The 17,266-nt window shown below is 45.8% G+C and overlaps 1 protein-coding gene across 1 annotated transcript in view; it reads right to left on the minus strand.

Moving 5' to 3' along the window:
- LOC130474948 (C-type lectin-like) overlaps nucleotides 1–16,882 on the minus strand; it is a 42,467-nt gene extending 25,585 nt beyond the window's left edge. Inside the window, exon 1 of the mRNA XM_056846638.1 lies at nucleotides 16,827–16,882. Within this exon, the coding sequence (XP_056702616.1) occupies nucleotides 16,827–16,882 (56 nt within the window). The remainder of the gene's footprint in view (nucleotides 1–16,826) is intronic.
- Between the last annotated feature and the right edge of the window lie 384 nt (nucleotides 16,883–17,266).

The following is a 17,266-nucleotide window of genomic DNA, read 5'->3' on the forward strand; positions in this document are numbered from 1 at the left end:
CCATGACCGCCCCACAGCTGTGTGTTATCTCTTAGAAGTGAAACCATTCTCACAGTTGTAAATTAAGACTTTGCATTCCAGAATGCCCACAGATTAATATCACAAATGGTTAGGCCATGGCCTGAACCAAAGAAAGCAGCAAGAAAGCAGCAGCAAGGCATTGTGGGAAACACAATTCCTTGACAGCAGGTTTTTTTGGGGGTGATATGGGCTTACTGACGAAGTCATGACCAGGGCAGCTCTTGTGAAGGAGATTGCTCATCCCACAAATGAGGAGTCTTCTTCAAAAGCCCAATAAGTAGCTGTAGAAGCTGGCATTTTTTAGTTGGAGGGTATATCACTGGGTGAGCCCTGTCTTTTAAATGACTCTTCTGCTATGCAGATTAGTCTTCTGTTGGGTGATGTACCTGGAAAGTTGGTCAGACCAAGTTGGCTTTGATCACACAACTCCTACATCAAAACCAGTCAAAGACAGGAAAATGGCAGAAAGCACAGAGTTATGCATCTGAGCAAAGTCGAATAGCCGACACCCGAAAAAGCACCTATTTGGCTGCAGTGTTTGGTCTACCCAAAATCTGAATATTGCTGAAATAACTAATTTCAGGCTTATTTTCAGTTCAGGTATATTGATATGCACAACCCTATATCCTGCCCTTTCGCTGCCAAAGCAGGGCTCAGGGCAGCTCACACCCAACAACAGACACCACAACATTCAATTAATTAACACACAATATAATAAATATTTTAAATCCAAATATATCCTAACAATATAAAACGAAGCAATTTAAATGAAGATCGCTCCCAACATCCTCTGTATCGGTAGGAAGGGAGTTTCAGCCGATAATAGATAGTACAAAAGTAGTACAGGGAGGCCAGCTGATGATTGAACCGTAGCTGCCCTCAAATGCAGGCCTGGAAGAACAGCTCTATTTTACAGGCCCTGCAGAATTGTGATAGGTCCCTCAAGGCTCTGGTCTCATTTGACAGAGCGTTCCACCAGTCCCTAGCTGAGGGCAGCTGGATATTTCTCGGGCTGGGGACCACTAATAAGTTGGTGTTAGATGAATGTAAAGCTCTTTGAGGGGTATACCAGGAGAGGCAGTCCTGCAGGTATAGTGCATGAATAGTAACTTGCATGTGACCCCATAAGCACATGACACATTTGGAGGAAACTGACATGCTGGTGGCACTGGAACTGCAGAAAAGCCTAAAGAAAAGGTTTTTTAAAACCTTTTTGAAGGATGTGTAGCATCTCATTTTGTGCTTGTGTCTTACTTTGTGTTGTAACAGTTATAGATCCAGTCTGCAACAAGCTGAAGTTCTAGTTTAAGGCCAAACAAAAGTATAGAGCCAGTCTGCAACAAGCTGAGATTCTAGTTTATAGGGAAGGCATATTAAAAGTATAATCTTATGTACACACATATCAGAGGTACCAGCTTATAGTTAGCACCACTTCACTGAAGTATTAGAAAAGGGCAAGAGTCCAGTAGCACCTTAAAGACTAACAAAAATATTTTCTGGTAGGGTATGAGCTTTCATGAGCCACAGCTCACTTCTTCAGATACAGCTAGAATGTGAATCCATCTGTCTTTAAGTAGAGGAGAGTGAATTCAGACAAGCATTAGTATGTAAATGTTAACAGTATGTAAATGTGAATAGCAGGCGTGATGGGATTAGGTGTGATATGCAGAAGAGTCTGTGATGTCCAGGGGAGAGATGGGTGTGGAGAAATCAGCATTGGTAATGAGCCATGAATGCAAGGTCTTTATTCAGCCCAGGTAAATGCATTGACTTTAGTTTGAATATCAACTGTAATTCAGCAGTTTCTCTTTCCAATCTCCCTTTAAAATTCCTTTGTAAGAGAACTGCTACTCTTAAATCTGCAACAGAATGTCCTGGAAGGTTGAAATGTTCTCCCACTGGTTTTTGAATATTGTGGTTTCTGATGTCAGACTTATGTCCATTTAATCTTTGTCTAAGAGACTGACCTGTTTGTCCAATGTAGATTGTGGAAGGGCATTGCTGGCATGTGATGGCATAAATCACATTAGAAGATGAGCAGGAGTATGAACCTGAGATATTATGGCTGACATTGGTGGGTCCAGAGATGATGTTCCTAGAATCTATATGAGGGCAAAGTTGGCACCTTGGTTTGTTGCAGGCCTTGGTGCCAGAGTCCATGTTCTTGTTAAGTAGTTTATCATCATGGGTGAGAAGTTGTTTTAGGTTAGCCGGCTGTCTGTAAGCAAGAAAGGGACACCCCCCCCCAGTGTTTCAGCGAGGGAAGTGTCACAATCCAGCATTGTTTGTAGGTCCTTAATAATACATTGGACTGGTTTTAGTTGGGAGCTATAAGTGACAACCAGAGGTGTTCTGTTGTCATTCTCTCTGGGCTTATCTTGTAGTAAGTTGTGCTTGGGTATCATTCTGGCCTTCTCAATCATCTTTCTCACCATATCAGCAGGATATTGTAGTTGCAAAAATGTTTGCTGTAGGTCTCTCAAGTGTGTATCTCTGTCTGAAGGATTGGAGCAGATGCGACTATAGCGTAGGGCTTGGCTATAGACAATGGATTGTCTGATATGGTTGGGGTGGTGGCTGGACGCATGTAGATATGTTTGCCGATCTGTCGGTTTCTGGTAGAATGTGGTGCTTGTGTGTCCCCCGTGGATCCGTACTGTGGTGTCTAGGAAGTTGATTTCTTGTTCAGAGTAATTCATAGTTAGATTGATGGTGGAGTGGAAGTCGCTGAAAGCCTGGTGAAATCTTTCAAGGGCTTCTTTGCCATGAGTCCAGACAAAGAAAATGTCATCAATGAATCTCAAGTAAAGGAGAAGTGCCAGTGGGTATGAGTTCAGAAAACGTTGTTCTAGATCTGCCATGAAAATGTTGGCATATTGTGGAGCCATGCGAGTGCCCATGGCAGTGCCATTGATTTGAAGGTATAAGTCCTTACCAAACCAGAAGTAGTTGTGAGTGAGAACAAACCTGCAGAGTTGTGTAGCCAGATCTGTTGTTGTCAGGGATGGTATTTCTAATGGCTTGTAGCCCGTCGTCATGGGGGATGTTGGTGTATAGAGACTCCACATCCATGGTGACTAGAATGCTGTTTTCTGGGAGACAGTTGATGGACTGTAGTTTTCTTAGGAAGTCTGAGGTGTCTCGGACATAGCTGGGGGTATTAATGACATATGGTCTCAGAAGGGAGTCCATATATCCTGATACTCCTACGGTGATGGTTCCAATGCTCGAAACAATGGGGCGTCCAGGGTTGCCAGGTTTATGTATCTTAGGCAGGAGGTAGAAAGTGCCTGGTCAAGGTTCTTGAGGTGAATCCATATCAGTTCGTTCCTGTTACATACTTCACTGAAGTATGTAAGAAATGTATGGGAAACACTTCACTGAAGCACCTAAAAGAATGTATGTTTAATCCTTAAATGTATACATAGGCTTTCCTGAAAGTTAGAAAGAAGCAAGAGTACAGAACTTCACTAGATAAGACAGAAGCTTAGAAACTTCTCCAAGGATTAGATCACACCTATACAGAAGTTCACCGGATAAGACAGTAGCTTAGGGCATCTCCAAGAACAGGGGTCGCAAAAGTGCGGCTCCCGAGCCGCATGCGGCTCTTTGAGCCCTTGAGTGCGGCTCTTTCCATGTCTGGGCCCGGCTGAGTAGCGAAAGGGGCGGGGGGCAGGAGAGAGTCTGCACAGGAGGCGCTTGGGTTACGTAGGAGCGACCACGTGGCGCTGCTGCTGGCGGGCCTGCTGCGGGGAGAAGTCTGTGCAGGAGGCACTCGAATTACAAAGGAGCGACCATGTGCTGCTGCTGCTGGCTGGCCTGCTGTGGGGATTGGGGGTTTCTTAAGCAGCGGAGGGAGCAGCCGCCATTTCGATATTTGCACGGTAAGCCCACCCGCTGCCTCTTGGCTTCTGCTGTTGGCTCCTCGAGTCCCTCTTCAGAAAGGCTCGAGAGAAATTCTCATTGCTTTGGACGCGCTTCGCCCGGACGAGGAAGCCCCGCGCAGCGCCTTTCTTGCTTGAGGCCGCCCGCAGCCCGGAGGGGAGGGGGAGGCAGAGAGCGAGCTGCCCCGGTGGCTGCCACCTCCCCCCTCCCTGCCGCGCGGGCCTCTCTTTTGGTACGGCCGCTCTCGCCTCCAGGGCTGCAGGGGGGGGTGAGCACCTGCCCCTCCCTCTGGCCAGGAGGGAACTGGCATGTCCGTGGCAGGGGGAAGGAAGGATGGACTGTGCATCTCCCCCTTGTTTGTTTGCATGGAACACACACAGACCGAGGACCTGCTGGCCTCTTCCTCTGTGCCTGGGATCCCTGGACATCTGGACCCTCGCTGGGTGATGGTGGTGGTGGGGGGAGAAAACAGTGGGCCTTTTTGTCTGGCGATTGTTAGCCCTCCCCTGGCCTATTACTACAGGTTTCCCCTCTTCCTGCTATTTTGTGCCTCTTTCAAAAGGAACCGGGGGGGGGGTTACACTCTCCCCACAGCCATTCACCACCCCACTGTGCAGTAGGTGCTCTACTGGTTTCCACTTCTGCTAAATTTTAATTAAAGTTTATTAAGTTAATAAACAGTGTACTTACCTATATAGTTTGAGTTTAAAAAATTTGGCTCTCAAAAGAAATCTCAATCGTTGTACTGTTGATATTTGGCTCTCTTGACTAATGAGTTTGGCGACCCCTGTCCAAGAACATTAAATCATACAGTAGTTTATGGACTGTCAGATAACACACCAGGCTAATTGGACAAAAGGTGACACCAAGATGAACATCTCTCATCTGTTATCTCATTCGGGGAAGGTGAAAGGGGTATTTCTTTATCACAGATATAAAAGTTGGCATGAGAATATAGGAAAAGGTTTGAAGTCATCCAAAGTCCAATGTCAATTAAGCTAAAGACCAGAATTAATTGGGTGAGATCATGGGCATACTGTAAGTTAACCAAAAGATAAGAGGGTGAATTAGACAAAGAACTCACAAAAAATATAAATACATGTCTGTACTGCATGCTTTTTTGAAGAGTTGTATTTGCTGTCTTGAGATAGAGCTCTTCCTGCTAGCAAATAAAATTACCTCTTGCTTCCCAAGAAAAGAACCTGAGTCGTCCTCATTCTTGGTGGGTCTGTGCCATAGAGCGGGGGTTTGGCTTTTGCATCCAACATTTTCACCCAAGCAAATATATCCTTGCATGTGCATACAATGTACAGTTAAACTGTGGAACTCACACAATGGATAGTTAAATTGTGGAACTCATACAATGGATAGTTAAATTGTGGAACACACAACATATAGTTAAATTGTGGAACTAGGGCTGCGCATATAAATAAACCCATATTGAAAATAAGTAACAACAAAAACCATTTTGGTAAATTTAGGGTTTACCAAATTCCAAAACCTGGGGGGGGGGACCAAAGCCCAATTGACCATTCTGGGGGAAAAACGGGGAATTGTCTGGCATTTTGGGGTTCTCCCTAGGCTTTGCGAAGCTCCTGGAGGCATTTTTTGACGTAGAGCCCCCAAAAGTGCAGGGTAGCTTTTAGGGACTCTCATTACAATAACCCCCAGGTTTGGTGAAGATTGGGTTGAGGGATCCAAAGTTATGGGGTCTGGAAGAGGTGGCCCCCTCCCGTCTCCATACACAAGCATTGGAAGGTAAAAGATTGTTTGCTAATTGGCTAATGCTTGTCTGTGGAGGAGGGAGGGGCGACCTCTCCAGAGCCCATAACACTGGACCCCCGGACCCAATCTTCACCAGACTTTGGGTTCATGCAAGGAGAGTCCCTGAAAGCTATCCTGAACATTTGGGACCTCTACCATCTACCTTTACAAAAAATCCCCTTAGACTTTAGTGGTGGGGATTTTCCATTAGCCGACTTCTGCAGAATTGAGTCTATGTAGTAAAAGTCAGCTAATTAGTGAACAGAGATCTCTTACTTTCCAATGCTTGTGTATGGAGGTGGGAGGGGGTGACCTCTTCCAGACCCCATAACTTCAGACCCCCAACCCAATCTTCACCAAACTTGGGGGCTCCTGCAAGAACCGTCCCTGCAAGCTACCCAGCAGGATTGGGGGATCTACCTTAAAAAGCCCCCCCAGCTGAATTTTTTCAGGAAACCAAAAATAAACCAAATCCCCATATTTACCAATATGGGATTTTGGCTTGTTTTGGGTTTCCTGAAAAAAAATTAGGCCCAATAAAACTGAACCCAAATTTTACCGTTTTTTTTTTTTTTTTGGCACACCCCTATGTGGAAGTCCTTTCCCCAGGATGATGTGATGGCTGCCAGCTTGTAAGGCTTTAAGAGGGGAGTGGACCTGTTCATGGAGGAGAGGGGTATTCATGGTTGATAGTAAAAATGCTAGCAAAAAAAAAGCTAGTAAAAATGACACTGCAGTCGTCTTGTTTGTGGGCTTCATAGAGGCACCTGGTTGGCCATTGTATGAACAGACTGCTGGACTTGATGGACCTTGGTCTGATCCAGCATGGCCTTTCTTATGTTCTGATGTAGGACAGGGCTATTCATGGCTACTGGTCAAAATGGATACTAGTCATGATGCACACCTATTCTCTCCAGGATCAGAGGAGCAGGCCTGTTCTATTAGGTGCTGTGGAACACAGGCAGGATAAGGCTGCTGCACTGTCGTCTTGTTTGTGGGCTTCCTAGAGGCACCTGGTTGGCTACTGTCTGAACAGACTGTTGGACTTGATGGACCTTGGTCTGATACAGCATGGCCTTTCTTATGTTCTTATGTTCTCTTATTACTTCACTCATTGACCCAAAATCCAAAGCCTGCTAATGTCTCCTGGAACATGAAGTGATTTCCAGAACAAGTTCTGAACAATGAGCACAAGATGGAAAGATAAATGTTAATACTTCCATGGGTTTAATGGGAAAGAACGTGAAGAAGATAAATATCAGCATGACACTGTGGTACAAATGAACAAGGGGGTGTAAGTGGATTAACCAGGTGCAACATTCCTTACACTCACAATGCACAGGGCCATTTTATGGAGAGATGCTTAAGATTCCTATCAGTATCCCCTATGCTCAGTTCCAGACATTAAGGAAAGGCATTAGGAAGAATGAAGAAAATGGGTAAAAAAAGTCATTTAGAAATTAAGGAGAACAAGTTTGTTTCAAGGGCCACTGAACACAGAAGAAATTGCTCAGGAAGTTTCGGAATCTTTTCCCAAGTTGGGAGTTTCCAGTTCAAGTTTATCTGGGATCTATCTTGAATTTTGACTATCGATACAGTCTCTTCAGATGTGGTGTTTGGGGCGGGGTGGGGGGGGAGTTGATATTTACCAGGCACCTTTGTACATGTAGAACTGTCACCTGTAGAACTGGGGGTGTAGGTAGTTGTGAATTTCCTGCATTGTGCAGGGGGTTGAATTAGATGACCCTTGTGGTCGCTTCCAACTCTATGATTCTATGATTCTAGAGCCTGACCTCCTAATCCCCTTCATTCCTTTGTTTCTCCTTTTCCCCTTCTCCCTTCTTCCCTCCTTTTTTCCTGGTTGTGTTTTCCTCGTCCCCACATTTGTTCATCTCCATCCACCCCCCACCCCCCAATAGACTGGGTGACATCAGTAGCAGGGCACTGATACACAGCCACTGTTTACAAACATCCTCTCTAAGATGGAGTAGTCTGGGTGCCACTTGTATAGGATTTATTAATTAGTGATGTTTTTAGATTGTTTTAGATTATTTTAATGTGTATTTATACTATGTATATCCTTTTGTTAGCCACCCTGAGCCCAGACTGCCAGGGCGGGCGGGTTACAAGTACAATTTATTGTTATTATTATTATTGTTGTTATATTATCATTATCACTAGCGCCGCTCTTAACCTCTACACCACGCTGGCTCTCTTTTTCCTCACTCATCCCTTCCTGCCCTCCATCTCATGATCTGCTTACATTCACAGAATCAGCATTACTGACCTCCAAAGGAGAGGCCACCACCACCTCCCGAGGAATCCTTTTCCACGGAGGAACTGCTCTGTCAGGAAGTTCTTCATAATGTTTAGCCGAAACACTTTTGATTTAATTTCAGTCCTGGACATGTAAGAAAGGACCTTCTGGGACAACAGAAAACAACTCAGCACCATCCTCTATATGACAGCCTTGAAGATGGTTATCAAATCACCTCTCAGTCATCTCCTTTCCAGACTGAACATACCAGCTCCTTCAACCTTTCCTCATAGGATGTGAAATGAAACAGTGGATGTTTGAACATGATTAATTGTAATACAGATTTGATTAAAAATAACTTTAGGAGCCCAGGGCAATGTAGATCGCCACTTTGGGGTCAGGAAGCAATTTTCCTCCAGGCCAGATTGGCCAGGGATCCTAGAGGGTTTTTTGTTGTTATTGTTGCCATCTTCTGGGCGTGGAGTAGGGGGTCACTAGGGGTGTGGTGGGGGAGGTAGTTGTGAATTTCCTGCATTGCTCAGGACTAGATGGCCCTGGTGGTCCCTTCCAAGTCTATGATTCTATGGTGGGCCATGATAAGTACTTGGATGGGAGACTGCCAAGGAAGTCCAGGGTCGCTACCCAGAAGTAGGCAATGGCAAACCATCTGTTTGTCTCTTGCCTTGAAAACCCTAAGTCGGCCGCAACTAGGGCTGTCGATTCGTTCATCCCGAATCGAACAATAGCCGAATTTTCCCCTATTCAGCGGTTTTTAGTTCGGGACGAACTGAACTAAAAAAAAAAGGCGGGAAACAGGGGAGCCGAATTCGCCAACTGCGGGGTGTTCGGCAAATAAATTCAGTAGATTCGGGGTTCTCCTCCCCACGCGCCTTCATGGGGCTTCCTTGAAGGCGCGCGGGGGGTTCTTTAAACACATCTGCGCCTCCCAGCTGGAAGGCGCAGATCTGTCCCCCCCCCCCCACGTGCCTTCACGGGGCTACCTGAAGGCACGCGGGGGGGCTTTAAACAGATCTGCGCCTCCCAGCTGGAAGGGGCAGATCTGTTCCCAGGGCCCCCCGCACGCGCCTTCATGGGGCTTCCCTGAAGGTACGCAGGGGGCCCTTTAAACAGATCTGTGCCTCCCAGCTGGAAGGCACAGATCTGTCCCCCCCCCCCGCGCACCTTCACGGGGCTTCCCTGAAGGTGCACGGGGGCCCTTTAAACAGATCTGCGCCTCCCAGCTGGAATGGCGCAGATCTGTTCCCCCCCGTGTGCTTTCACGGGGCTTCTCTGAAGGTGCGGGGGGGGGGCAATTTCCCCCTGAACTCCGGATCTTGCTCCGAATTTCGCAGATCCGAATTTTTTTCAACAGTCCTAGCTGCAACTTGATGCCACTTTCCAACCACCAAGCTAGTTGTCCATAAAACATCTTGCAGATGAGGTAACAGGAAACATGGACCCCTCATGCGTCCTGCTTCCTGATAGCTGGATCACTGCTCACCTGTGGTAGTCTTCACATGCTGTGCTTTCGGGTGTGTGTGTTCATTGTTCTGAACAGGGGACAGGGTAAAAGCCGGAACTGCCCGGAACGGGCATTAAACAAATCACAGTTACGCAAAAAACAGTGACAAGCCTTGCAGATCCAGAACAATTTTTCAGAAATCAAATGCAGAAAGAACACACATTAATTAGCATCTTGCAGACGAGGAAACAGGAAACTATCCAACACGGACCTCTCATGCGTTCTGCTTCCTGGTAGCTGGGTCACTGCTCACCTGTGGTAGTCTTCACATGCTGTGCTTTCAGGTCGAGTGATAATGCTTGGTCTTGATCCGTATCACTCCCTCCCAGTTAGCATATAAGTGCTCCAGGAGGGTGACAGCAGTGCCCAAGAGGATCAGAAGCGACCTTCAGTTACAACGAGCCAGACTGGTGAGTGACCTTCACAGGTGGGCTCTTTGAGAGCCAGCGTGGTGTAGTGGTTAGAAGCGGTGGTTGGGAGCAGTGGACTCCGATCTGGAGAACCATGTTTGATTCCCCACTCCTCCACATGACCGGTGGACTCTAATCGGGTGAACTGGATTTGTTCCCCCACTCCTACACATGAAACAAGCTTGGTGACCTTGGGCAAGTCACACTCTCTCAGCCCCATCTACCTCACAGGGTGTCTGTTATGGGGAGGGGAAGGGGAAGCTGATTGAAAGCCAGTTTGATTCTCCTTTGAAAGGTAGAGAAAGTCGACATATAAAAACCAACTCTTCCTCCTCCTCCTCCTCCTCCTCCTCCTCCTCCTCCTCTTCCTCTTCCTCTTCTTCTTCTTCTTCTTCTTCTTCTTGACAGCCTGAGACCATTGTATCTGCAGGACTGTCTCTCATGGTATGTCTCTAAGAGAATTTTACACTCAGCTAATGATAATCTGCTAGTGATCCCTGGCCCATACAGCAACCATGTCCTCTACTAGGGTCAGGGCTAGGATTGCCGAGTTCCAAGTGGTGACTGGAGATCTGCTATTTAGGGTTGCCAGGTCCGGGTTGGAAAATACCTGGATTTATTGGGGGTGGAGCCTGAGGAGGGTGGGGGAGGGGGAGGGGAGGGACTTCAATTGCCAGAACGGCCATTTTCTCCAGGTGAACTGATATCTATTGGCTGGAGATCAGTTGTAATAGCAGGAGATCTCCAGCTAGTACCTGGAGGTTAAATCAATACAAAGCAGCATGGAGGCTCAATACTTAACAAACATATATTATTACTTAAATGCCAAAAGCAGCATACATACAAACTACAAGTGTTAAGTGAAATATCCGTGTAAAGCATGTACACACACAAAAAGCCTATCATACAATGTGAATCACTAACCCTAACAACAATAGGAGAAAGTCCTATAAATAGCGTACAAGAAGCTTGACAGAGTCACGCTATGAGTGAACAATGGGGGTTTGCAATTAGCAGAGCTTGCCGCCCACTCGAAGCTCCCAGCCCTGACAAACATCTGAGCTGCGGGGAGCAAGGGCGGGGCAGGTGCGAAGAAGTTTGCAAACCATGCAAAGCAACACAACTATGCAAAGCAACACCTTTGCAACCATGCAAAGCAACACCTGACGCCTGGGAGTTTGCAAACCATGGAAAGGGACAGAGGCATGCTAGCTAAGCATAAGGAGCAGGAGGGGGTGGAATTTCCCCTTTTGCATCGGACTTGGGACCAGGCAAATGCATTCTTTAAGTCAAAATTTGAAAATAATTTTTTTAGCAAGCATCAAAATAGACCTAACCGATCTTATGAATGAGGGAAAACCTGAGGACACACAACTGAAGCCCCCCTCAAACCAGGGAGAGAGAGACTCGAGGGGGCACACCCCTCCAGACAGAATGGGCGAAAGCCCCCTTTAGCTTCCCCCCCACCCACAGAAACTGCTCCCTCCCCACACACACACAGACTCTGCTTTCCCCCCCCACACACACACAGGAGAAAAATTATAGATTAAAGCCCCCAAAGGGGTCTTACTGTGGATGTCTTCTGTTCCATCAGGAGGGACTGGGAGGAGGTAATCCAATACAGTTCCATTTAAGCACGGGAGGTTTTGCCTTGGATTTGCCGCTGTCGAGATGCACACAGGATCGGCTGATCCCATTCATCCCAATAGGGAAAGGGGGCCCCATATCTCATCCCCCACTGATCCAATCTTTACAAAACTTGGGGATTCTTTTAAAAAGGCTCCTCTGAAGCTACGCTAAAAGTTTGGGGGCTGTACCCCCAAAAATGCGCCCCTGCAGCCACGGAATGGCTCGAATGTGTGCTGTAAATGGAATAAAAATGCACATTAAGGGGGAACCCCTTTTGGGGCCCATATCTCAGCCCCCACTGATCCAATCTTTACAAAACTTGGGGAATCTTGCAAGAAGGCTCCTCTGAAGCTACGCTGAAAGTTTGGTGGCTGTACCCCCAAAAATGGCCCCCTGCAGCCACGGAAAGGAAAGAATGTGCACAAGCACACACCCCCCACGGGGATTTCTCTCTCACACAAACAGATACTCTCTCTCTGCCTGGGCCGCGCAGCAGCTGGGCTCATGCACTCAATCGCGACTGATTAGCCAGAAGAAGACCCAGCTTGGCCACCGATTGGCCAGGGGAAAATGCTGCTTACTAACTGACAATTATGCTGCTGTGCCGAACCCCGAATTTGCTGAATTTATTCACCGAACACCCCGAACTCGCTGAATTCGACTCATTGTTTTCCCGCCTTTTTTGAGTTCGATTCCATCCGAACTAAAAACCGCTGAATCAGGGGGAATTCAGCTGTTTTTCGGTTCAGGATGAACCGAATCAACAGCCCTAGCTTACAATATAAAGGAAGCATTTTTAAAAATTCATTAAAAACTGGGGAGAAATATACCACTGAATGATTGCTGATAGACTCTATGCCATTGAAGTCCCTCCCCTCCCCCAAACACTGCCTACCTCAGGCTCCATCCCAAAAACCTACCACCGATGGCAAAGAGGGTCTTGGCAACCCTAAAACGAGTGGCACCCATCACAAAAGAGGGACCTGGAAACCCTATAGTTCGGCCATCAAAGGCAGCATTACCTGGTTTATTCTTTGGCTTTCCTCTGAGTTTGTGCAAAGCGTTTGCTGGCTCTGTGTGTGTGTTAAGTGCCGTCAAGTCGCTTCCGACTCATGGCGACCCTATGAATGAAAGTCCTCCAAAATGTCCTGTCTTTGACAGCCTTGCTCAGATCTTGCAAACTGAAGGCTGCGGCTTCCTTTATTGAGTCAATCCATCTCTTGTTGGGTCTTCCTCTTTTCCTGCTGCACTCAACTTTTCCTAGCATGACTGTCTTTTCCAGTGACTCTTGTCGTCTCATGACGTGACCAAAATACAATACCCTCAATTTAGTCATTTTAGCTTCTAGGGTCAGTTCAGGCTTGATTTGATCTATAACCCACTGATTTGTTTTTTTGGCAGTCCACGAAATCCGTTACACTCTCCTCCAACACCACATTTCAAAGGAATCTATTTTCTTCCTATCAGCTTTCTTCACTGTCCAGCTTTCACACCCATACATAGTAATAGGGAATACGATGGCATGAATTAATCTGGTCTTGGTGGCCAGTGACACATCCTTACACTTCAGAACCTTTTCTAGCTCCTTCATGGCTGCCCTTCCCAGTCTCAATCTCCTTCTGATTTCTTGGCTGCAGTCTCCCTTGTGGTTGATGGTGGAGCCAAGGAATAGAAAGTCTTGAACAATATCAATTTCCTCATTGTCAACCTTAAAATTGTGTAATTCTCCTGTAGTCATTGTTTTTGTTTTCTTCATGTTCAGCTGTGGCACTTTCTCTTTTAATTTTCAGCAGTAGTCGTTTCAAATCTTCACTATTTCCTGCCAATAATGTAGTGTCATCAGCATATCTCAAATTATTAATGTTCCTCCCTTCAATTTTCACTCCACCTTCATCTAAATCTAATCCAGCTTTCCTAATTATATGTTCTGCATATAGATTGAAGAGATAGGGAGATAAAATACATCCTTGTCTGACACCTTTGCCAATCGGTTTCTCCATATTCTGATCTAACTGTGGCCTCTTGTCCAGAGTACAGGTTGCGCATCAAAACAATCACATGTAGAGGCACACCCATTTCGTTTAAAACCAGCCATAGCTTTTCATGATCCACACAGTCAAAAGCTTTGCTGTAATCTATGAAACACAAGCTGATTTTTTTCTGAAATTGTCTCGTATGCTCCAGTAACCAGTATATATTTGCAATATGATCTCTAGTGCCTCTTCCTTTTCTGAAACCAGCTTGTCAGGCATTTCTCATTCCATATATGGTAACAGCCTTTGCAGTAAGATTTTGAGCATCACTTGCATGAGAAATTAATGTGATGGTCCGATAGTTGCTGCAATCTTTGATGTCTCCTTTCTTGGGAATTGGAATGTAAATGGATCGTTTCCAGTCTGTGGGCCATTGTTTTGTTTTCCATATCTGTTGACATATTCTTGCCAAGATTTTGATGGACTCTGTTTCTGTGGCTTGGAATAGCTCTTTTGATATCCCATCTACTCCTGGTGATTTGTTTCTTCCGATTGCCCTCAATGCAGCTTTCACTTTACTTTCTAAAACTGTAGGTTCTTCTTCAAAAGATTCTTCTTGGAAAGAATCTTTTATCCTTTCATCTCTTCTGTATAGTTCTTCAGTGTATTGTTCCCACCTTTTCTTTATTATGTCCTGTTCAGTTAATGTATTTCCATGCTGATCATTCAGCAGGCCTAACTGTGCTTTAAATTTCCCTTTGATTTCTTAGATCTTGTGGAACAGATCTCTTGTTCCTTTTTTGTTGTTCTCGTCTATTTCTTTACACTGATTATTATAATAGGTCTCTTTGTCTCTACGTCCGAGTCACTGGAACATGCAGTAAATCCGTCTGGCCCTGGTGATTTATTTAGTTTACTTTTACTTATTACCTCTTCTAGTTCTGCTCTAGTTATTAGAGAATCTAGTAATTCTTTGTTTTCTTGAGTTATTTTCCCCAATCAGATTTAATGATATGCATCCATATCTTTCTCTGAAACTAGATTCTTTCTATATAAATTTGTATAATATTCCACAAATGTTTCTATTATCTCACCTTTATCTCGTATCTTACCCTTCCTTTTAATTTGGATTATTTGTACTTTTTTCTCTTTGAGTTGCCATGCTAACATTTTACCCGGCTTATTTGCAGGTTCAAAAAATCATTGTTTATTAAAGATGATTTTCTGTTCAATTTCATCCGCTATTAAAAATTCATACTAATGTTGCCATGTTCTAATCTTGTCAAGCTGTTCCTGTTTAGATATTTTATCTTGAGATTCTCTAAGCTGTCATTCCCCTTGTCTTATTTCATCCAGAATATGTTTTTCTTTTCCTCCCTTTCCTTAAACCATCTTGTATTCTGTTGAATTAATACTCCTCTAATCACCGCCTTACCGGCATCCCAAACTATATCCTCCTGAGTACCTTTACCTATGTTTTCGTTAAAATAATTCTGTACATCCACCTTCAGTTTATCCACTATTTTAGTATTTTTTTAAAGAGCTTCATTTATTATCCAAGGTTTATGTTTTCTATCTCCTACTTTAATTTTTACTGTTACCGCATTATGGTCTGATAGCACCTTAGGTAAAATCTCTGGGTTCTCTGATCTGTTTATCAACCCTTTTGAAAGCCATAACATATCTATCCTGGAATATAGAAGACCGTCCTTCCCCCGCTGTAAAAGCGCACCCCCCATTGCCACGTCCAAGGTGTCAACCCGGACTATAAACATTTGTTCGGGATCAGGGTGTTTCAACACTGGTTCAGAGGTAAACAGTTGCTTGAGAGTATCAAAAGCGGTTTGGCATTGGGGGGTCCAATTAATTTTAGCCGAAGGCAACGTGGCTACATTTCCCTTTCCCTTAGTCTTAAGGAGATCAATGATGGGGAGTGCAACCTGAGCGAAGTTGGGGATGAACCCTCTGTAGAAGTTAGCGAACCCAAGAAATTGCTGGACCTGTTTGGGAGTTGAGGGTGGCTCCCAACTGGTCCTTCTCAGGGTCCATAGTGAGACCGTGGTGTGAAATTATATAGCCCAGGAAGGTTAACTGTTTTTGGTGAAACTCGCACTTGGATACCTTAGCATAGAGCTGATTGTCTCTGAGATGTTGCAATACTTCCCTCACCAGAGCAACGTGTTCGTCCATAGTTTTAGAGTAAATGAGACTATCATCCAAATAAACTACCACTCCTCTGTACAACAAGTCATGAAAGATTTCATTAATGAATTGTATGAAGACCCCCGGGGCCCCTTTTAATCCAAAAGGCATTACTAAGAATTCATACATGCCAAAGCAACTGGAAAAGGCTGTTAGAGGTACATCGCCTTCCTGAATTCTGATTCTGTAATAGGCTTCCACCAAGTCTAATTTAGTAAAGATACGCCCCTCCTTTAGTTGTCCCAAGAGGTCCGAGATCAGAGGAATGGGATAGGCATTGGACTGGGTGACTGCATTGAGTTTTCGAAAGTCGATGCATAACCGCAAGTCACCCATTTTCTTGTGCACAAAGAAAGCGGGGGCCAAAGAAGGGGCGGTAGAAAATGTGGGATGAAACCCCGAGCCAAGTTCTTGTCCAAGAATTCACGTAGCACTGTACGTTCGGAAGCGCTCATGGGGTAAATCTTACTCTTAGGCAGTTTCTCATCCCCCACCACCTCAATAGCACAGTCCGTTCTGCGGTGTGGGGGGTAGTACATCACATTCCTGTACATCAAAAATGTCAGTAAAGTCCTGATATTCAACAGGCAGTGAAGAGGACGAGGGGGTGTCGGAGACTAAAGCCGAGGCTGATGGAAGTACAACAGCTACCTCGTGACGGTGTTGGTCGCAATCAGGACCAGAGAACTTTATAGTCCCAGCCCCCCAGTCAAAATAAGGGCTGTGCCCCTTGAGCCAGTTTATTCCCAACACCACTTCATATTTGATAGGGGCTATGGTGAAGTCTATTTGCTCCCAATGGTGGCCAATGCCCATCGCTACCCAGCAAATGTGACGATCTACTGGCCCACCCTTGAAGTCACTGCGGTCCATTTGGGCGAATTGGATGGGAGTTGACAAAGTCTCTGACTTGACTTTGAATGCTTTGAAAGTGGCTTCATTGATCAGGGAGCGGGCACACATGGAATCTATTAGTGCTTTGACCTGTAGTTGGGGGGCCTTTTAAAAGTGTTGTAATACTACATCTACATACACATGTCGCTCCACTTACCGCAGACCCCGCCCGTTTTTTGACAGATCCAAAGGAGAGTCAAGATTTAAAGCAGGGGGGTCCCAGCTTCTGTCTTCATACGAAGATGGTGAGCTGTCCCCTTTTGGGGCACTTGTAATCCGGAGTGGGCTCGTTGGGCACATCTCTGATGTGAAGCGCCAACGGCATGGTCCGTCCTGGTGCAGCGCTATGGTTGGCCGTGGTGCCTCTCCGTTGAGTCCGCCCCCGGTTCCGGGGTGGTCCATCAGGGTGAGAGGGAATTAATCGATCCGGTCGAAGTGGATAGGTGGCAGCAAAATGGCCTAAGGCACCACAAACGAGACAGGCTCCCCTTTGAAATCGAGACTCACAGTCTTGGGGGGGGTTGAGCTGGTCTCCACGGAGGAGGAGCTGCAGCCTTAGATGGGGGTTTTGGTGGCCCCCCTCCTTGGCTCGACGGCGGGCCAGCGAAATGAATTGGCGGCGGCTTTCCACTTCTTCAGCTAGTAAAATCCATTCCTCCAGAGTGTCTGGGTCCCGTTGCATATAAGCCCAGTTCAAAATGTCCGGGTG

The sequence above is a fragment of the Euleptes europaea genome, chromosome 3 (genome assembly GCF_029931775.1).
Source record: "Euleptes europaea isolate rEulEur1 chromosome 3, rEulEur1.hap1, whole genome shotgun sequence".
NCBI classification, from domain to species: Eukaryota; Metazoa; Chordata; class Lepidosauria; order Squamata; family Sphaerodactylidae; genus Euleptes; species Euleptes europaea.